The sequence below is a fragment of the Podarcis cretensis genome (assembly GCF_951804945.1).
Source record: "Podarcis cretensis genome assembly, chromosome: 4".
NCBI lineage: Eukaryota > Metazoa > Chordata > Lepidosauria > Squamata > Lacertidae > Podarcis > Podarcis cretensis.
In genome coordinates, this window is record NC_137173.1 from 29,756,710 (window position 1) to 29,779,347 (window position 22,638).

A 22,638-nucleotide genomic window follows, 5' to 3' on the forward strand; every position below is an offset into this window, starting at 1 on the left:
CAGGTTTTAAATTGAACAAACAAAAAACGAAAGTGTTGGAAAAAAACTTAACGATGGAAGAAAGAGAGAGATTTCAGAATGAAACAGGCCTGGAAATAACAAAAAGGGTAAAATACCTGGGGTTAAACTTAACATCCAAGAATGTGAATTTATTTAAGGATAATTATGAAAAAACTTGGGCAGAGGTAAAGAAAGATCTGGAAATATGGTCAAGGTTGAAACTTTCCTTGTTAGGCCGAATTGCTACTATTAAGATGAATGTATTGCCTAGAATGCTATTTTTATTTCAGACGTTGCAGATTTTGGACAGGATGGATTGTTTCAAGAAGTGGCAGAAAGACATATCAAAATTTGTCTGGCAGGGCAAAAAGCCCAGAATTAAATTTAAGATTTTAACTGATGCAAAGGATAGAGGGGGGTTTGCCCTGCCAGACTTAAGACTTTACTATGAATCGGCAGCTTTCTGCTGGTTGAAACACTGGCTACTTCTTGAGAACACTGACATTTTGGACCTGGAAGGGTACGACAATAGCTTTGGTTGGCATGCATATTTATGGTATGACAAGGTAAAGGTGTACAAAAGTTTTAAAAACCATATTGTGAGGAAAGCATTGTATAATGTTTGGATTAGATATAAAGATCTGCTGGAAAGTAAAACCCCTAGGTGGGTGTCACCAATGGAAGCTAGGGAAGTAAAAAAGCTTAATATGGACTCTAAATGGCCAAAATATCATGAAATTTTAGAATATGATGGTGAAAGGGTGAAACTTCAGAGTTATGAGAAACTAAAGCCTAAGGTTCGAGATTGGTTGCATTATCATCAGATTAATGAGACATTTAAACAGGACAGAAAAATAGGATTTCAGAAAGAGAAGTCAAAACTAGAAACAGAACTGTTGGAACCCAATACTAAGAACTTATCAAAAATGTATAACTTGCTGTTGAAATGGAATACACAGGATGAAATGGTGAAATCAGCTATGATTAAATGGGCACAAGATATCGGTCATGATATTATGTTTGCTGACTGGGAACAGTTATGGACCACCGGTATCAAATTTACTGCATGTAATGCTTTAAAAGAAAATATTATGAAAATGATCTATCGGTGGTACATGACCCCAGTCAAGCTTGCAAAAATTTACCATTTGCCTAATAATAAATGTTGGAAATGTAATGAGACTGAAGGCACCTCCTACCATCTTTGGTGGACCTGCCCAAGGGTTAAAGCTTTCTGGGAAATGATCTATAATGAAATTAAAAAGGTCCTTAAGTGGACTTTTCCTAAGAAACCAGAGGCTTTCCTTTTGGGCATGGTTGGCCAAGTGGTGTTAAAGAAGGATAGGATTTTTTTTATGTACGCCACTACAGCAGCAAGAATTCTACTGGCAAAGTATTGGAAGACGCAAGAACTACCTACTCTGGAAGAATGGCAAACAAAGGTGATTGACTTTATGGGACTGGCCGAGATGACGGGCAGAATCCGTGACCAGGGGAAAGAGACAGTGGAAGAGGACTGGAAGAAATTTAAAATATATCTTAAGAACAATTGTAAAATTGATGAATGTTAAGATGTCAGGGGGTAAGAGGTAAAGAAATTGCAGCAGTAATCAAAAAAACTAAATGAACTTCTATGAAAGGGAATTAAGATAATGGACCTAAGGGTTGCTAAAGAATCAATAAACAAGGATGCAGGGATGGGGAGGTATGGGGAAGTCAAAAGAAAGAAGGGTATGAAACGATCAGTTGGAAATTCTGTTGATTTGTGTTGCTTTTGTTATCTGCTTGAAAAAAGAATAAAAATTATTATAAAAAAAAAAGGAATGAAGGGGGTTGCAGTCCAATAGCATCTGATGCCCCAGGGTTGAGAAAGGCTGCTCTAGGGTGTTAATGCGGAGTGATGGGGGTGAGCAGATCAAGTGCAGCCCCTAGTCTAACAAAGTCCTCAGGACATGACTGCAGGACATCAGTACAGATAGTGTACAAAGGCAGATATGTACGCATACCAAAAGATTTATTCTTCTCCAAAGAAAGACAGCTTCATCCTCATTGGGTGTTTTTTTTTTAATTTTTTATTAAATTTTCCAACATACATTTATAGTATCCAATCTAAATTTATCACATATTTTCTCTTTTAGACTTCCTTCAACCTCTCTGACAATCATCCATTATTCAAATTTTTAAAATACGCATTTCCTAATTTTATATTGCATTTTATAAACCTTCACACACTTAGTTTTCATCAATACAATAGTCCTCTATCATTTACAGAACTTCTTGAAATCCCACTAGCGTTATACACATACACACATACACATACATCACATACACATTTCAGATAGTCTGAAAATTTTCCCCAGTCTTCAATGAACTTTTGATCTCGTATATATCTGATCTTTCCTGTTAGTTTGTCCAGTTCAGCATACTCCATCAGTTTCATTCTCCATTCTTCGAGCGTCGGCAGTTGTTCCTGTTTCCATCTTTGGGCCAATAATATTCTCGCTGCTGTTACTGCATATTGGAAAAGTTTACAGTCCATTCTATTTATTTCATTTCCTACTATTCCTAAAAGAAAAGCCTCTGGTTTCTTAACAAACGTATATTTCAACATCTTTTTCATCTCATTATATATCATTTCCCAGAAGCCCTTCACCTTCTTACAATCCCACCACATATGATAAAATGTTCCTTCTTTTTCTTTACATTTCCAACACTTATTACATGTTTTATACATTTTTGCCAGTTCCACAGGTGTGATGTACCATCTATAAATCATTTTCATAACATTTTCCTTTAATGCAGTACATGCCGTAAATTTTATACTTTCATTCCACAGTTTTATCCAATCATTAAACTGTATATTATAACCCAAATCTCTGGCTCAGTGTATCATAACCGATTTAATTTCCTCATCTTTTGTATACCATTCTAGCAAGATTTTATACATCTTGGACAAAATTTTATTTTTATTGTTTATTATTTCTATTTGAAATTTCGATTCTTTTTCCTAATAACCTCTTTCTTTTAAGTCCTTTTTAAACATTTCGTTAACCTGATAATAATGCAACCAATCATACACATACTCTTTCACTTCTTCATCCTCATTGTTTCACATAGATGAACACCCATTCAAAATGGCTTCTTCAGCTAAACTGCTTCAGTAGCAATAAAATACTGACATTTTATTTCAGCCCGTCAATTGAAAACACACACACACCTGCTCTTCATGAGTTATACTCTCATATAGGTTCATTTTTATTATTCCAATACAAAATGGCAGAAATTGATTTTAAATTTTGACTTCCTTTGCCAGAAGTACACTAGAATTAAGTTAAATCACTGAAAATACATAGTGACATGCATGGCCCACAGCTGCTGATTTTACATTTCTGTTTACTAAAATGACCCGGATTATAGCTTCTCCTTCCAACCCCCTGCAAGTTTATTATAAGGATTATGTCAATGAGAAAGAGGTAAATTTCATGGTAATCCCAAATGATGTAAGCAAGCCAGCATTTTATTCCAAGATAGCCATTATACTTGATACATGCTACTTATTTATTTTAAATATCACATTTTGTTTATTTTCAGGCTGCCAAATACAGGAACCTCATCTGAAAGGAACGTGGAAAAACCTTCCACTGTTATTTTTGTAAAGTGTCAACTGGCAATGCTTAATCAGCCCCAAGTAATTTTGCCTCGTTTAGAGCAACAATGCTTTCCTCTGCTTACTTCCAAAATAAAACAGGCCAATTAATTCAATGGCTAGGAAGCATGCTAGCTTTGACACCATCTCACAGTAAAATCTGAGCTATGCTTGTTATAAGCTATGTATTAACACTGCAAAATAAAAATAAAAATGCTATACCACTTCAGCATTGTCTCAGAAATGAGATTCTCTCAAGCACCACCAACCTCCTCTTCTGCATATACACAGCCATTTTTGGCCGCAAAATTTATTTCTATTGTATAACTACTGCTTATTATGCAAGTTATATAGATTTGCAGCGTGATTAATTTGTGGCACCTTACATTTTTTAAGGAAGGGTGGTGATTTGGAAGCAGTTTTTAAAAAATAAAAAAATAAGGTTTGTTAATATGAGGACCTCATCCGAAGCAATATGAAAATCTTCCACTGTCTACCAGTGCCAGGAATCAAATCCTTGGGTAGCAGCAGCAACCTTGCAGTTCTTTGTGCTAAAGAAGCTAGTTCCTTAGCAACCAATGAAGACAACTGTGTTGCCAAGGAAATGTGAAAGACATTTATAAAAAGTATGAAAGAAAGCAACAGCAGAAGCCACACGCACACCCTTCTAGTCATTTTTGTATCACACATGACAAAATATTTCTCTTCTTAAATGGGGCTAATGCTGGGTCTATGGAAAGTTGCTTTACCTTACTGTGGGTTTCTTTGTTTTGACAAATGTCTATACAAATACAGAACTTTCGGCCTATGCCACCATCTCTCAAGTAGTAGTGGAATTCCCAAAAGTACTTTAGGCAAAAGGTTATGTCTCAGTAGTAAATTACATGCTTTGTGTACAAGAGGTACAAGATTTCCTTTCTGGGCAGCCAATATTGAGTACAGTGGTACCTTGGTTCTCGAACTTAATCCGTTCCGGGAGTCTGTTCGACTCCCAAAACCATTTGAAAACCAAGGCACGGATTATGATTGGTTGCAGGAGCTTCCTGCACTCAATTGGAAGCCGCAGAAGCCATGTCGGATGTTTGGCTTCCCAAAAACGTTCGCAAACTGGAACACTCACTTCTGGGTTTATGGCGTTCGGGAGCCAATTTGTTTGGAACTAAGCCGTTCAACTACCAAGGTACCACTGTATTGGCTCTCTTCTATGTGATAGCCCCTCTGATGTTTGAAGAAAGCAATCACACACACTCTCTAGTCTTCTATTCTTCAGGCTAGAAATACCAGTTCCTCCAATCTTTCCTCGCTGGAATTATTTTCAATATCCCTGGTAATTTCCCCAGTCCTCCTAAACCTGTTCCAATTTATCAACATCCACCTTAAAGTGCAGTACCCAGAACAGGACACAATACACCCGATTAGATCTGGCTACTTGGAAACTACTATTATTTTATTGCAGCCTATATCATGCTAGCCATGTTTGCAAGCTGGCCACAACCTCCTCCCCCCAACTGGCTGTAGCCATTTACTCTATAATCATCACAATAGCTGATATGGCAAAAGAAACAGTTAATATAATTGTGCTGTTCCTTCCTGGAGATGTCCAAGATGAAACAAAACAGTCACAATGGTAAGGGATTCCTGAAGCACTCTAAAGTTCAGACTTCAGGCAAATTGGTAAAAGCAGCAATATCAAGCTGACAAAGTAAAATTGTCTTTTAATTGACCTCCATCTCTTAGCAATTACCATGTCAGATTGCTTTCAACAAGCATGTCCAAGCCATAAACTCCTGCTGACGCTGGGAATATAACCCTCCAGGGGAGAACAAATCACATACATTTGAGTTTTCATGCTTTGGAGCTGACTAAACATTTCTACCAATGTTGAGAAATGGGAACATAGGACCGTACTGCCTTAGTCTGCAGCTCTGTATTGTTTGCACTGACTGACAATAGCTTTCTGGGGTTTCAGACAGGGCTCTCTCCCAGCCTTACCTGGGGGTGCAAGGGTCCAAAACTTCTACATGCAAACCAGATGCTCTACCACTGGGCTACAATGTTTCTCCTGAAATTCTTCTGCCTGAAGATGATAGGCATTTCCTAGATTAAGTAGCCTTTATTATAGTTCAAGGTCCAGATAAGACAGTGTTGATTACAGCTATATAACATGGAACAAAACCTCCATTGTGGACAAGACTGCATTTGTCCAGATGAGATTTACAGTTTAGGGGTGCTATAGGACGCAAGATTGATAACATGAAAATAGATTTGGGAGTGGGACACCATTACAACATCCCCAAAGGCCTCGTCCACAAACCCCTCTGCCTCTCCTAGCTTTTCTAGGTCTGTTTCCTTGGTCTCAAGGGAACAAACTTGTTTTCAGAGAGACAGGAGCTCATTGCATTGAGGACACACCCATGACTTCTGTCCAAAAGGCAGCTAGTCGTACATGGGACAAGCAGAGCAAAACACTGGGAAGTCCCATTATTCCTGGATGCCCATGCTGCAGCTGTTATTGGATTCAACTGCTCTGCAGCAACACCCACTACTGGAAGAGTGAGACCCGGACACTGTCATTTATGCACTGGTGATGTGTGTAGTGATATCTGAAAATGCTTCAGAAACTTCAGCTGGTACAAAATCCTACTGCTTGCACCTTGGTGGCATCGTGTCCACACAAGTATTGTCTGTTCTGAACCAGCTACACCAGCTGAGAGTTCATTTCTGAGCCCATTCAAAGCCCTAAATGGCCAGGGAGGCCCTGATTTAGGTGCCATGTGGCACAGAGGTTAGGTTTAGAAGTAAGGCCTTTTCCATCACAGTCCCAGTATTATGGCATGCACCCATGCTTGCTTTTTCTAATTAATCAAGACTCTTCTTGCAAAGGGTATTTGACTATTGATTCAATTCTGTAGCTGGTTTTCTACAGAGACCCCTTTAGCCAAAAGGCAGGCTGCATGTTTTCTATTTATTTTTTTAAAAAAGAAAACTTATATGTATTAGACATCACTTGGAAAAACCATTCCCTCTCCAAAAAGTGGCATTATTTATTTTTTAAAAAGAATAAATTGCTCTGAAAACTAACTATGGGCTATTAAAAAGCTGCAAACATGATTAAGAACAGTATCTTACAGTCTCTTTGCCAATTAACATTACATTTTCCAGTCAGATGCTGGCTCCTGTGAATGATCCCGAGAGACACATAAAATATTACAAGCGTATTTCTTCCCCAGCAAGTGAACTGTAATAGTCTAGCTACACAGGACAGTAAGCTCAAAAGAATACTTACCTAGCTGACAGAAAGTCTGCATACTAAACTTCGAGGAATGGAAGTAACAGCTATAGCTACAGCTATAGATTTGCTTCTAAAAGTCTCCTGGCAAATATACTAGTCATCCGGTGCTGTGTTCTAAAGCAACTGTCCACTTACTGTTGCTGGAGACCTGCTGAATATGTCCTGAATATGGCTGCCATGTGCTGATACAATGCTGCAACTGACAAGGAAGCTGCAGAACCATGGACAGCTCCAAGTGAGCCATTTGCTCAAAGGAAGGTTGGGAGCATTTTATCCTCTGCGTCCAGACTACTTCCTCCAGGCTCTACTCCCTCGAGAGAACTTCAGAGCCTTAAAGGTCCAACCCTCTGCCCTGAAGGCAGGTTCTCCTCCTTGTTCCATAGCCTCCCTTCTGGTGCACTCCCAGCACTGCTGAACTAGTGATGTGCAGTGGGAGGTATTTTGTTCTTCAGACTCAGGGAAAGGTGTCCACGAGGGTTCAGGCTGCGGGCCCATAGGGCATGGTAGGTTCTTCTGGAAGTTCTTGTCCAAGCTCCTCAGGCACAATGGTCTCCCTGTCTTCTGCATTCAGCTCTCAGCCCTGACCCTGACCTGGCTTCCCACTGGATACTCCTGCAGCTGCCAACTCTGCATTCAGATCACTGCTGGATCCTGGGTCGCAGCAAGGGACAGAGTTTCCCATGCCTCGTAACTTCTTAATTGGACCACTGCAATACATTTACATGACACTGTTCCTCAAGATTTCTCAGAACCCTCTGTTAGTAACCTAGCAACTGTATTTTCAGTTGGAATAAGGAGCATATTTCACCAGTATTCCCTGCAAGTAAATCAGGCAAGATTGTTTTAAATGTGCTGGTTGTAATCTACAAAGACCTGAATGGCTTACGACAAGGGTGGGGAACCTCAGGTCCAGGGGTTAAACGTGGTCTTTCAGGGCTCTTTCTCACACCATCAGGACTCTTGCTGGGCCATGCCCTGTGCCAGGTCAATTCTGCTCCACACTCTTTTTCAGGACTTTTATCTGGCTGGAATGTGGCATGCTTAACTAGGAGCATGCCACTGGCTTGCCTGAGTGGAGAGTGGTGTGTGTATAAACCTCTGGTTTATATTAAAGTCACATCCACTTATCCACCCACTTGTCTCTAGCCCTATCAACCACTGGCATGTAGCTCCTGAAAGATTCCCCTGAAAGGAAGTGAGACTCTCCATCTGAAAAAGGTTCCACTACTGGCCTAGGACTTAGTTATTTTCATTTATTTGGCTATGTAGGCCCACCACCATCCTTCAATGAATCATGAAGGCTGCTACTATCGCAGCCTACTTGTACACTGCATTGTTCAGCGGCTTTCCTGTGTGTCACCCTACCACCTGTAGTTAGAGAGCAAATAAGGGTCTTCCATATCACCCTACCATCTGAAGGACAGCAATCAGGGAGAGGGCTCTCTCAATCACAATATGTCACATACAGAATGATCTCTGTGGAAAAACTCCTCTGGCACCAGCATCACTGTCCTTCTGAAGCTGGGTAGAAACTTTGGGTTGTATCCAGAGTAGGACTAAGATAGAGTCACTTAGTGGTCTTCTTGTTCCACTGGTGAATTATTTTGCTCCAGTGGAACATTATGGAACAAGAGAACACATAATCAGGTTGCTGATAACTTCTTTGTGCAAAAGACTGCACAGTCTGTTGCGCAATGAGTTTCTCCTAGCACAAATGTTGTGTTGGATTCTTCTGTTGCACATCCAGTAGTACAAGAGCACTTGCGCCAGCTGCCAGTGAACAATGGACACAGCCCTTTATTTGATCAGACATTCCATTACATTTTGCAGCTGGTTTAAATTTATCATCTGATGGCTCTCTGCTGGATGTTGTCAATGCTACTGATTTTATGGCTGATGCTTTTACGATTTTTGTACCGTGTTTATTCTGAGTTTTATTTCTTATATTGATCTCCAGTTATATGCTACCCTGGCCCTGAAGGACAGCCAATAACTTGAATGATTGGCTGGTGACAGAAAGAAATAAGGACATTGCTATTGCACCTGGAGATCACATAAATGGAATGAGCCCACATTTAAGAGAGGCCTGCTATTTCTACGGTGAGGATCCGGGCCAGATGTGTTTGTAAAGTGATCAATGGTGCCTTCTATCCTTTTAATCAAAGACTTGACTTACTGGTCCATTATTTTCCTCTGGGTCCTTCCAGTCTATCAGCTTTAAGAAAAATGATTGCTTAACCCAAGTCAAAAGATAATTAAGAATAGTTCAAACTGAGGTTTGACTCTCACTTGATGAGTAAATATCCTTATATCGTTAAGCCCTAAAGCCTTAAAGGAATTTTGAATACTTGAAGCTTCCAAGATGCAGCACTTAACAGAGAAAGAGCAAATCCTCCATATCGAGAGAGAGAGAGAGTTGGGAAGGCCAACTCACTCTAAGGAGTTTATACTGAACTCTGCTTTCAAAGTCTTATCCTCCTCCACCAGTCTTGAAAATGCTGTGACCTTCTGCCACATTCTCCATAGTTGTGAACTTCCCCCTCCCTGCCAATTTCATACTCCCTCTTTATGCCCTTTTTCCTGTGCATGAAGGACTGTGGGCTACTGTAAAACCATAGTCCTCAAGGAATATTTCCTCCAGTATCTGAACTTCAAGGACTTGTTCCCGCTGAAAATCCTGATTAAAAGTCTCAGAAGCCAAAATTTCATCAAGGAGGAAAAATATCCCTGTAGCAAATGCATTAACCTTCAAAGAGGCTTTGTGGGGTTCTGTAGTAGAAGCAAACGGGGTGGGGGTGGGGAATGTGTACCATATGTAAAAAAAATTAATCATAATAAATTCAATCAATCAATAAGTTTAGCCAAAGGCCAGGACAATGAGAATAAATTATGTAGGTGGGGGGGAGGGGAATACACAGATACAAAAGATCTCATACCACACATTAGTTTTAGAGCAAATATGAAAAAGTGTAATTTAGAACTCATCTCCTTTTACTAATATTGGAGCAGGCCTGTTTTAAGGGGAAGTACAGTGGTACCTCAGGTTAAGTACTTAATTCGTTCCGGAGGTCCGTTCTTAACCTGAAGCTGTTCTTAAGCTGAAGCACCACTTTAGCTAATGGGGCCTCCTGCTGCCGCCGCACCGCCAGAGCACGATTTCTGTTCTCATCCTGAAGCAAAGTTCTTAACCTGAAGCACTATTTCTGGGTTAGCGGAGTCTGTAACCTGAAGCATATGTAACCTGAGGTACCACTGTACTGGGGGCAAATGCACCAGGGCTCACAAATGGAAGGGGCCCATCAAAACTGACACTGCTGCCAATGTTTTTCCCCTCAAAGTCTCCCTAACGTGGGCTCCATAGACCTAACTAGAGAATATAAAACATACAGCAAATCAGAATGTGTATCAGAAGAAATGCTAGTTGCATCCTGTTGACCCAATATATCCATGACTACTACTTACAGGTATGGTGTTTGTTTGTTTGTTTGTTTGTTTGTTTGTTTGTTTGGTTTGATTTATTAACCACCCTTCACCATGTGGTGAAATCCCAGTTAGGGGAAAAGATTGGATATGATAAATATAAGGAGGTCCCAGGGCAGGTTACTGCCAGCCAGCCCCAAATATTCAATTCCAGTTGTGGAACTTTTAGGTACAGTATTTTTTATCTGGATTGGAGAGAGAGTAGCAGAGAGGACATTTACGTTATTTTCACTTACGTGATTTTCACTTATACACACAGGATGCCAAAACATAACCCCTCACATAAGTGGGAAGTTGTGTGTTGTTGTTGTTGTTGTTGTTGTTGTTTTGTGTGTGTGTGTGTGTGTGTGTGTGTGTGTGGTATCAGGTCAGGTAAAGAGGTGTGTCTTCAGCATATGATGACATATAACAAAGGTGCCACGAAACACACCTCCACAGGGATTGTGGAAGCCATTGATGGTGTATTTATTCACATAATCTTACCAACTACTCCTGAACCCTTAGATTCCATCAAGATAGCCTAGTGGAATCTCATGAGCACATGAGAGAGGCACAGGACAAGGTCAAACACAGGTTAGCCAATAACACTTCAGCAAAGTTGGAAAATTTAAGAATATCATACTGTTGAAAGTATTGCCTGGGGAGAGAGGTGGGGTGAGTATGTTGTTCTCAGTAAGATTTGAACCGAGCAATAAAAGGTTACATTGACTTCCATGTGACCTGCAGCAAAGGGGGTGGCAATATTTCAATACTTAAACTGAAAAGTTTTCACTCAAATCTCTGTTTCACAAGGAGATTGACTGTACTAGAAGAGCTTTATTCTCTGATCCTCAAAAAACAAAATTACATTTTCCAGTCAATAAGGCATTAAGGTCTTTAAAGTCCGATCTAAGAAATCTCCAATTAAGGCTTAGCCACTCAGAGCAGGGAATTTGGAATTTTCTGGATGCCCTGCAAGAGCCACAGATGGGAATTTATCCACAGGCACAAGTGGAACAAACTTTTGGATTTACCATGGATTTCCTCCCTTTAATCACACTCAGCAAGGAACTTAGTAAGCGACAAAAAAGTAAATAAATCCATCCTTCTACTTCAAATGCCACCAAGAAGAAAAGGGCTCTGGCAATGTAAATGGAACATCAATTGCTTAAGTCAGATGGAAATCAATGGCTTCCCTTATACACACATACACACACGCAGAGCTGACCAACAGGTTATTCCCGCTGAGTGCAAAATCGCTGAGTGATGTTTCTGCTTGCTAAGCAGCTTTGTTTACTCACCAGACATAGTGGTCTCTGTTCAAGACAAAGGGGTGCAACACTCCCACCTCCCTTGCCTGCTAAGGTTAGGCAGCAGACCCAGCCACTTCAACAGAATACAATTAGCAAGAGAGGAAAGACGTGCATCAGGAGAATTGTCTTGCAGCAGCTCAAGTAGACACAAAGTTTCCAAAGCTCTTACAGATCAAATGCAGTCACCACATTGATCCAAAGTCATCCCTTTGGAATTACTGAAGCCTGCTGTCCTGTCTGCAAATTAACTCTGGTTAGTTCTCCCTCGGTGAGAAATGAGAAAATGGAGACTACTTCCAATGCACGGTCATTAGGCAATTGGGGCCATAATCACTGTGCTTACGCTGGAGTTGATGGGAAATGCTGCAGAAATCCCAGTGCAGGTTATGGAGAACATTGCAGGAAGCTCTTGGAGTTCCCTTCTGGTTTAGCGCTAACCACTGACCATCATAGAATCATAGAGTTGTAGAGTTGGAAGGGACCAGCATGGGAAGCATCCACGTGGGTGAAAAGTTATGTTTGAACTTTTGAGGTAGAAAATAGATGCGTGTCAATTTTATTTTTAGACATTTAGTAAGTCAGTTGCTAAAGGTAAAGGTAAAGGTACCCCTGCCCGTACGGGCCAGTCGTGTCCAACTCTAGGGTTGCGTGCTCATCTCGCTCTAGAGGCCGTGAGCCGGCGCTGTCCAAAGACACTTCTGGGTCACGTGGCCAGCGTGACGAAGCTGCAGCTGGCAAGCCAGCACCAGCGCAGCACACGGAACGCCGTTTACCTTCCTGCTATAAAGCTGTCCCTATTTATCTACTTGCACTTAAGAGTGCTTTCAAACTGCTAGGTGGGCAGGAGCTGGGACTGAACGACAGGAGCTCACCCCGCCGCAGGGATTCGAACCGCCGACCATACGATCGGCAAGTCCTAGGCACTGAGGTTTTACCCACAGCGCCACCCGCGTCCCTAAGTCAGTTGCTGCAGCTATCTAAATCTCAATTAAGTTAGGGTAATAAAGAACTGGAATTTGCCATTTCAGTTGAGTGGAGTCCTGGAATCCATATCAGAAGCAAATCAGCACAACCCCTTCATCTATGAAACTCTTGCGGGTGGGGTTGCTTCTAGGTCAAAGACCTCTGATAGCAATTTCTCCTGAGAGTTTCATGCTTTGGTCATGTTGTTGATTGTTGCCACTTCACAAGACTAGGCTCTTCTGGGGCACTGCCATGCAGAATTGTTATCTTTTTTGTGGTCTCCACATTGGGGGCAGGCAATGTGCTTGGATTGGTCCTCAGCCCCCATGCCAGTTATTCATAATATATCTGACAAACCAAACCAATAGCAGATGGGACAAAGACAACCCTCACACAACAGTCATAATTATCATATTATTCCATATGGAATTTCCAACTCATATTAGCCAGAGAGCTTTTCAGTAACCTGCAACTCATTAATGCTCAATGAGGAGAGAGAAAACCTTATAAATCCAGCACTGCATATACTAGCAAGTGAAGGTCTAAAGCAAGGAACTGACATTTGTTCTGATATCAGCAAACTATTAAATTTGTATCCCACCCTTTCAGCCAAAGATCCAACTAAATTTTACTCAGAGTAGACCCACTGAAATCAATGAACATGACTGAGTTAGGTTTATTAATTGCAATGGGTCTATTCCGAGTTAAACTTAGTTGAATTCCACCCTAGAGTGGCTAATATGTTTCATGACACTGTGTCTGCCCTGGCATTAATCTGAGAAACCATCAGTACCACTGCTGGAGATCAGTGATGCATCAGCTCTTATGACAATGCTTACATCATCATCATCACCACCACCACTACCACCATTATAAAATATTATTAAATTTGTACACTCTAGGAGGGAATATAAGGAGCCGCCATCACTGTAATTGGTTTGATTGGACTATGTGTGATCCAGAGGTGCTAGCCAGTTGCCAAAGTGATTTGATAAAAATAACTTATGGGGTGGGGGACACAGAAGGGTTAGATCTGTGTTCCCCACAGATGGTTCTTGACATATCTAAAATCTTGGTACAAGCCCAAAACAAAAAAGGCAGGGGGAACCATTCCCTACCAACAGCATACATTTCCTGTTATCCCAAGTGAAAAGTCTGTTGTGAACTGAAGCGTGGAGCCCCAACCAATCAAAGAGACAATGCTCAGCAGTTGATTCAGTCTTTACTCCCAAGTCTGCCTCTAGAATCTTTCTGTACTACAGGAATATTCGTGTGTGTGTGTGAGTGAGTGAGTGAGAGAGAGAACACTACATTTTTCCCTACCTGGGAAAATGGCACAGCTGGAGAAAGGAAAGGCAAATGTGTTCAGATCTGTAGAATGAAAAGGAGCCCAGTACAAGAGGTAGCAGGGGGACTTTCCCCCAAATAGCAGTAACGTTCATACTGGTGATAATGTCTACACTGGCCGTTGTCTTATAGATTACATAATACAGCATAAAACACTTGAGAAAATATTTTATGGTTGTTGCTTAAGCAGTTCTTGAAATATGTTGAGCTTTTCTTGCATTGTATAACACACACACACATATTATAATAGTAATTCAGTAATTAAATTCAGCTGAGTATTGCTATTTTTATTGTTTTAAACTTAAAAACACATCAACATGTTTTATAACTTGATTTTTTATAACAAGGTATGAAATTGTATGCTTTAGAAATGCAATATTTAGTTATTTATGTATCTGAATTCTGAAAATAACTAACTAAATTTAAAAAATTAAAGTTAAAAATAACTACTTTGTGAGGTATAGAATTTTGCAAGGTTTAAGTATGGCTTAGGTCCTTATTACATCAAGGCTGCAAGATCTTTGGCCAGAGAAAGGGAGTTTTCATCAAAAGAGCCACCAGATCTAGCTAGACTTTTGTGAGGTTGTTGTTGTTTAATAAGGTAGCTTAAGCTATTCTCTTACCTGTTTCCCATCCAGTGTGTACAGGCGCTTAACTACTCCGGAATCCAGTTTGATGGCATCAGTGATATCAGTGAGAACCTGCTCAAATGAATGCGCTGTCTTCTTGTTAAGCAGAATCCGGACTGCTTTACGGGGCTTCACACCACTCCTGATGATTGTGACCAGTTTAGGCCTAATGAAATCCTTGTTCTCCTTCTGGTCTGAAGGGCTTCCTTTGGCCGAGGCAAGAGAGGCCACTGTGCGGGCAGCGGAGGTGGTTTTCACATTCACTGACCAATTGGGATTTACATTCTTTGTGTACTCCAGCTTCTTGAAGGGCTCTATCGAACCACACACATAGCTCTCTCCTAAGAAAAAGAAGGTGCAGATCATTAGCTCAAATCTCATTTCCTATTGCAACATTTATGTCTTTTAGAGTGAGTACTCTCCATTTTACTTCTGACAACCTAAGCAGAAAATGTAGGCATACAACTGTTGCAGAGGGTGGGGTGATTAATAAAATCAATCCTCCTGCCAGACTGGGAATATCCCCTCAGTCACGCAGTTTAGGATATGCCACCATTCTTCAGCAGAGTTTCTTTTCTTTCAGCAAAGTAAGCAGCTCACATATATGTCAAACAAAGCTTTAATAATAAAGAAAACTGTAACACAATAACATACTGTCTGAGAGAAACTAAAACAACTTGAGGTAAGAAACAAAAATGACAGTTGGTCTCTCTAATGAAACTTAACTGAACACACAAAGGGAGGGGCCGATTCCGGAGCACAACACAAAAGCCACCAGATGCCAGACATTCTACTATTCAAATTAGGCCCCTGTTTTTCCCCTAACAACTACTACTACCTATGTCTCAGAGGCATTTCCTTTTTATAATAAATAAATAAACTACCCTGATTGTTCTGTGCATTTATCAGTCATTGCTTTGGGGCAGGGGGGGTCTTTGGGCCAAAAAGTAGTATATAAAAACATAACATAAACCACAGCTTATCATGCTGTGTGAATGCAGCCAATGTTATCTGAGAAGCCATAATTGGTTCCTTTAATTGTTACTCTCAAAATATAAAACTGATTTTAAAGGAGAGAAAGGAGAGCACTGCAAGCCAAGTCTTAAGCTAAATAAAGACTAGTATGAACAAACAGAAGGCACTGCTGCCTTGGGCTTGTTTGTTTTTTAGTGTCTGTCCTAATATATGCAAATATAAACAATAATACATATTTTATAACGGTAACATACACTTGCACACCTTCCTGTTGAAACAATGGTGTAAGTTGTTAATGTTTAGGAGCTGGCTCCCATGAAGAATTTTTTAATTATTAGTTATTATTTATTTGCTGCATTTCTATCCCACCTTTTTCTTCAAGGAGCTCAAGGTGGCATACATGATTCTCTCCCTTCTCATTTAAACCCCACAGCAATCCTGTGGGGTAGGTTAGGCAGGAACTGGCCCAAGTCCACCCAGTGAGCCTTTCTACACCACACTAGATCCAAGAGTTTCAATATTGCAGTGCGATATGAGAAGAAAAGCAACAGCATTGGTATCTCTTCCAAACTCTACCAAAGAAATACGGCAAGCAAAATAAACCTTACGAGCGGGAAATACTTTTCTAATTAATATAGGATTGGCAGAAAACTTTCCCCCTAAATTTTTTAGTTCTAATAGAGAGCTCTATTTTTGGAAGGCAATGTTAAGCTCCTTTTAATATCCAGTTTATTCTGGTGAAAGCCTTGCACAACATGAAGGCCAAGTGATGAACTGTAGTAATGATCCAAGAATGATCAAACGGGACATATTCTCTTTTATCTGTGTCTCTATCCAGCATTTTTAGCCCCAACAATTCAATTGCCACAAGGTCAAAAACCACATAAGTGCTCCCTTCTTTGTATGCAAAATGAGTCATCCACAGATTTTATTGATTTGGAAATACCATTTCTTGTTTTTGTCAGTAGTGCTTTCTTAAAAGTGCTTTACCAATACTTTTAGTGTACTGATGCAGGGGAGGAGAACTCATTTTGACCCATTGTATTTTATGTACCATTAGACAGTTCTTTCTTTCTTTTTCTTTCTTTTTACTGGTCACTGACAAATACAGTGGTACCTCTGGTTATGAACTTAATTCGATCTGGAGGTCCGTTCTTAACCTGAAACCATTCTTAACCTGAGGTATCAGTTTAGCTAATGGGGCCTCCTGCTGCCGCCATGCCACTGGTGTGCGATTTCTGTTCTCATCCTGAGGTAAAGTTCTTAACCCGAGGTACTACTTCCGGGTTAGCGGAGTCTGTAACCCGAAGTGTGTGAAACCCGAGGTTTGTAACCCGAGGTACCACTGTAGGTCTGAAAGACGGAAATACTTTTTGCAACAGCCTAGTTAGCATTGTTGAAGTGACCCAACGGCAGTATTCAAAAGCCACTAAAAAAGGAGTGCCAATATATTTTGAATCAACAAATTACCCCCATTAGTTTGTGCAGTTATTTAAACTAGTGAGGGTTCTTACAGTCTAATTCTACTGTGGTTCCACTGGTACCAAGTGCTGGTTTGGTCCCCTATGCTGAGGCAGCCACAACCTCTAAAGCAGAAAAAGATAAAAGCCACACCAGAAACTGAGTCTAACTGGAAGCTAGTCCTTCTGTAAAGGATTGGATAAAAGACAGTCAATGGGTCTCCCTTGGGAAGAACTTCCATAATTTTTAGAGCCATCACTAAGAATGCTTCATTGCACACCCCTTCCTCATCTTAACTGACACATGGTTGATGTTTCCAGTAGGCCATCCCCTGTCAGTTTTAAAGGGCTCACATAAGTAGTGTTTTCCCCTAAGGTATGCAGGATCCGAGTTGTTTAGGGCATTCAGAAATCATCAATGTCACTTTGAATTGTGCCTAGGAGCAAACTATATGAGTCATATTTTGCAGCATGTAAATGCTTCACTTCCAAGCAAGGTCTGCTAGATATCAAAGCAAAAATATCCTGTCATCTAAATGACAATGCAGGAGAAGAAAAATCTCAATTGATAAGAAAAGTCTGGCAAGAAAGTAGGCTGAATAATTGTACTACTAGTTAACTGTTGCACAGAAGATTCTCCCAAGGTGGGAAGAAACAAACAAACCATTTAACAGTTGCTAATCAAGTGTCATGTTTTGATTAGAATATTAATAGCTCGTAGAGATTTAGAAGACTCTATCTACCTTTCACTCACGAGAGACATACAAATAAGATAAAGATACATCACAGCAGAAAATTCACCCAATAGAGAACTTCCGGGTTGGCGCCTCCAGCAATGGCTGAATTCCTCTGATCGGGAGGAATTTGCTTCGTGGAAATTAGGGTCTGGCTGCCACGGTGAAGGCGGGGACCCACCAAAACTCACAGGTGGGAGAAGCCTGTGAACATGGGATTCAGCTGGCATCTTTTGCGCCTCCCCTACTCGTGGGGAAACCCGGTTTCGGGGATCCGGAGCGGCGTGAGGTGAATGGCGCGGTGCTTCGAATTGAATGCTTCTTTCATGGAGTGAAGCCGCATAGCTGTTGTCGGAGAGGGCTGACTTTTTCCTGTGGACAATTTGATCTTAAAATAACTACCCGTGAGTAGAATGGAAAATTGGATTTTTAAACGTCTTAATTTGGCACCGAAACAGGGAGGTTTAAAACAGGAAGTCCGCCTTCCCCTTTTGTAAATAGACTGAAGCAAAGAGGCTGCAAGCTAAAGTCTTGGAAAGTCTTCTGTAAAGGATTAAACCTCCATCAGTTAAAATCATTACCCCCCCCCCCGGAAGCAGGAGAAGAGGGGAGAAATTTTGGATCGTGTAAGCCTACAGGAGAGAGAGCGAAGAAAGATAAATTACCACCACTTCGAACCTGGAAAAGGGCTGCTAGTAAGACTGACGTTTTGGGAAAGTTCATTGACTGTGAATAAAACGTATGTGGACAGATAGCTAAATAAGAGAAATATATTGTTTCCATTGTTTCCTTCTGCGTTTAAAAAGGAGTAAAAGTAACCGAAAATTGAAACTAATTTTGTTGCTTGAACTGTGTTTAAAAGGATTGGTACAAATAGAAATTGTTTCCCTCTAGAGGGAGCCTTTGAAACTGTTACAGGAGTGGAGCTGGGGGGATTACCAGCTGCAGAGATAAAAAACTGTGAGAACCAGGGATTGACCTTGGATTGGTAAGAATGTCGACAGAAGAAGCCTTGGTGATTGCATTATGCAAGATAAGTACCTCATTGGAACAGCTTCATAAGAAGACGGATGTGATGACTATCAAAATTGATAATTTGGGACAAAAAGTGACTGATTTGAGACAAAAAGTGAACATCTATACAGAAACTATTCAGGAATTGTTTCAGGAATCTACTTTGACATGGCAAATTGTTGAGAAGGCAAGGGAGAAAGTTGTTGTTGAACCTAAAGTAATACAAGTGGAGAGAGTCCCAGTCTTACAGAGGCAATTTGATGAATATAAGTTGTTGCCTTCTATGACTGAATTTAGAGAAAGTCAGATTTTAAGGATTGGAACCCTGCTTGGATTTGAGAAGGAAAGTTGGATAGATTCCCTCATGCAGGGATGTACTGACCTTTGGGATTTGGACTTGGGCCAGGAGGAGATTGGAGTTGTGGGGACTTTCAGTTTTGGAGGGATTTTGAAACATGTCCTGAAACATCTTTTGGACCTTAGTGCTAACTACGGAGATTTGGCTGACCTGTCGAGAAAGAATAAAAATATTGCTAGGTTGGAGCCTCCCCGAGATCTACTCCTCGGCATCAAAGGAAGGAAATTAAGAACAAGATCAACAGAAGACAAAGTAAAGTGCATGTATAAATATGAAGAAGATCCGCAGAAGGGACTTGGAAAAGAGTTAAGAGCCTCGGACAGAAGATCACCAGGTTGATGGACCATATGGAATAGACGGAAAGCACTGGCAGAATCCGAGACCAGGGAGAAGAGACGGTGGAAGAAGATTGGAAAAAGTTTAAAGTTTATTTATAGAAATATTGTAAAATTAATGAGTGTTAGAAAAATGTTGGAATGAAATTATATGGCTTTAGTAGAAATGTTATAAGGAGTTAAGTATAAATAAGTATTATGGTATTAATGGAAGATAAGGTTAAAATAAGTTAAGTTAATTATATGACAGAAAATAGAGAAAGAGGGAAAGGAATTGCTGAAATAATTAATAGAAGTGGAATACAAAAAGGGAGGTGAGAGGAGGTCGATGAAACGAGGGAATGAAAGATAGGGCATTGAAACGGTATGATGCATGTTTTTTTAACTTTTTTATGTTTAGTTTAATGTGTTAATGTTGTGTTGCGTATTGTATATTGTATTGTATTGTATTGTATTGTATTCCTTTTGCCTTTTTTCTCCTTTTTTCTTTTCTTCTTCTTTTCTTCTTTTTTTTTGTAAGATTTAAAAGCAATAAATATTATTTTTTTAAAAAAAGAAAATTCACCCAATAGAAAGAATGAGCTTACAAATTTTGTTCAGACACAAGCTGTAGCTTCAGAACATACTGGGCTTGCTATTTTTCATGTTTTCATGTTTGAGATCAAATTATTAATGGTGAAATCCAATGGCATCTGCTTCCTGGCAGAACAGACAGCATTGGTGGAGTGGATTCTCCTTCCCCTTGCAGTCCTGCAGACCAGATTTTGGGTGGAGAGAAGGGAAAGTCCATTCATGCAGCATTAAGATCTCCTGCTAAGTGTATTCACTCCCTTAAATTTGGTATTCATTTGACTGACAAGTTCAATTGTCTTTTTAAAGTTGGAATTCTTATTCTTCAGTGAGCAGAGATTGGAATTTTATTACAAGAGGTTGCTTTTCCCCCCCACACAGTGGGTTGCCATTAGCATAGAGTGCAGCCATCAAGAGATGCTGCTTATTGTTTCCGACTCAACATTCAGCCAGTCTGTCTAGGTTAAAGGAAAAAATAACTCTGAACACCTGCAACAGCACTCTCCTGAGAACCATTAATTAATAATTACATCTATGGGACTAACAGTGGGGCGTGCTCACCAACCATGGAAGAGCACACACTTCCAAACCGTTTCAGCGGTAACTCTAAGTAGCTGTCCAATAGGTTCACTCTTGTTTGGAAGGAATCGGATACCATTAGAAAGATTTCAGTGGTCTCTTGTGCTTTTCATACAGCAATGATGTGGCGGCCCTTAGAATGCTCCATTGATCAATATTTAATGGAACATCACTCCTTTCTGCTCTCTAAAGAAGTTTTTTTTTGTCCTCTTTGCTTCGCATCTATTATATTTTCTGTCAATCAAAAGGTTTCCTTGGGGAACAAGCAAGGAGGATAGTTCCCACGCAAGTAAGAGCAGCAACTGGAACATGTCTAATACAAGAGTTTGGCTGCCCAGAATAAGAAGCTCTCTCTTAACCTAAGAAGTCAACCAGATCAAATAATGCGCTAGACCTCGTTATAACAGCCAGAAAAATATAAAGGACCTTTCAAAATTTACAAATGAATAGCTATTTCACATTTGTTGCACGGGATCCAGATTATCCTTCTTTAAAATCAATGTCAAAGATGGCACAGTTTCCCAGCATTCAACCTATCAACATATTATAACAGCTGGGAAAATTTAGAATACGGTTATACACTTCCTGGATAATGCCTATAACATCACTTATGACAAATCCTCTAATGCCAGTACCTATTATCTTTAACAACACTGCTCAGCCTGCAAAATGGGAACTTGCAAAACCAAATAGTTTCAAGGCACAATAAAAGGGTTCTCTTTTTAGCTTCACTTCAGCATAGCATTCACATATTGGCCTAATGCATATGTTACTTGAACTGGTACAGCCAGGGCCGGCCCACCCATGAGGCAAGGTGTGGTGACAAGTGGCAGAACCCATAGGAGCAACAGATCCTGATTTTATTTATTTCATAAAATTTATACCCCACTTGATTGGAAAAGGGGGGGAAAGAGAAACCCTTAAAGCAGTTTACAAAAAATGCAGATCTTAATTCCCTCTTGTTCCTGATATAGATCTTCATTTACCCCTTCTTCCCAAGCAGGCAGGAGGACACCATTTTGTGGTTTGTCTCAGGCTCCAAAATGTCTTGGGCAGCACTAAAATGTCTTGGGTACAGCTGCCATTCCAATTGTGGCTATTTCTGCACACTCCAGGAATATACCATCATAGGATTCTTTATTTGGGGGGGTGTAATCTGGAGATCATCTGTGGGTCCCTTTCAAGCATGTGTTTTTATATCGGTAAAGTGGGGTTCTTCAGAAAGAGGAGCTGCTAAAGGGGTCACATTAGCCTCAGTTTAGTTAGTATCTCTAGCCAAATATGTGAAGTTTCTCTTGCATGACTAAGGAGTACAGGGAACTGATAACCACAGAAGCTACGAGCTGGAGATGCTTCCAGAAGGCAGGCACCTTCTCCAGCTGGAGGAGATGTTATCAGCAAGTGTAAGAGAAGAACAGACCAGAGCCAGTCTCATCTGGGGCTGGAAAGAAAGAGAGGCTTGGCCTGCTCTCTGTCCCGAAACCAAAGCTTATGGCATTTGCAGGGGGCTTTCTAGAAATCCAATTGGGGAGCAAGGTCAGTTGGAAGCATTAAGACTGCGAAGCCTTTTATCATATGCTCTGTTCATGCTATCTGTGTAAATAAAACCGTATTATCACAAAGACACCAATGTCTACAGTGACCTTCATTCCAAGGAACTCAAGCCTGAGGTACATGCTGGCACTCCTGAAATCTATCACTGCTCAGAGACCGGGTTGCACATAACAATATGAAAACCTTAACATTCCAGTGTTCCCCAGAATCAGTGCTGGAGGGTACTTGCAATCTCTCACCATGGCAGGATTCCCTAGCCTAAAATCATTCCTAAAGGTTGGTCCAGTGTCAAAACAATAATACAGTAAAAGCTCAGAGAGAGGAGGGGGAGAGAGAGAGAGAACCATTCTCCACTGCCTAATATTTCTGAAGGGTTTTGGCCCAGAGACAACTTTACCACAGTCAAAGAA

The 22,638-nt window shown here is 40.5% G+C and overlaps 1 protein-coding gene across 4 annotated transcripts in view; it reads right to left on the reverse strand.

Moving 5' to 3' along the window:
• DCLK1 (doublecortin like kinase 1) overlaps positions 1 to 22,638 on the reverse strand; it is a 214,520-nt gene that overhangs the window by 179,155 nt on the left and 12,727 nt on the right. For all 4 annotated transcript variants that reach the window (XM_079973687.1, XM_079973686.1, XM_079973688.1 and 1 more), the window contains exon 3: positions 14,644 to 14,990. In XM_079973687.1, coding sequence (XP_079829813.1) covers positions 14,644 to 14,990 — 347 coding nt within the window. The remainder of the gene's footprint in view (positions 1 to 14,643; positions 14,991 to 22,638) is intronic.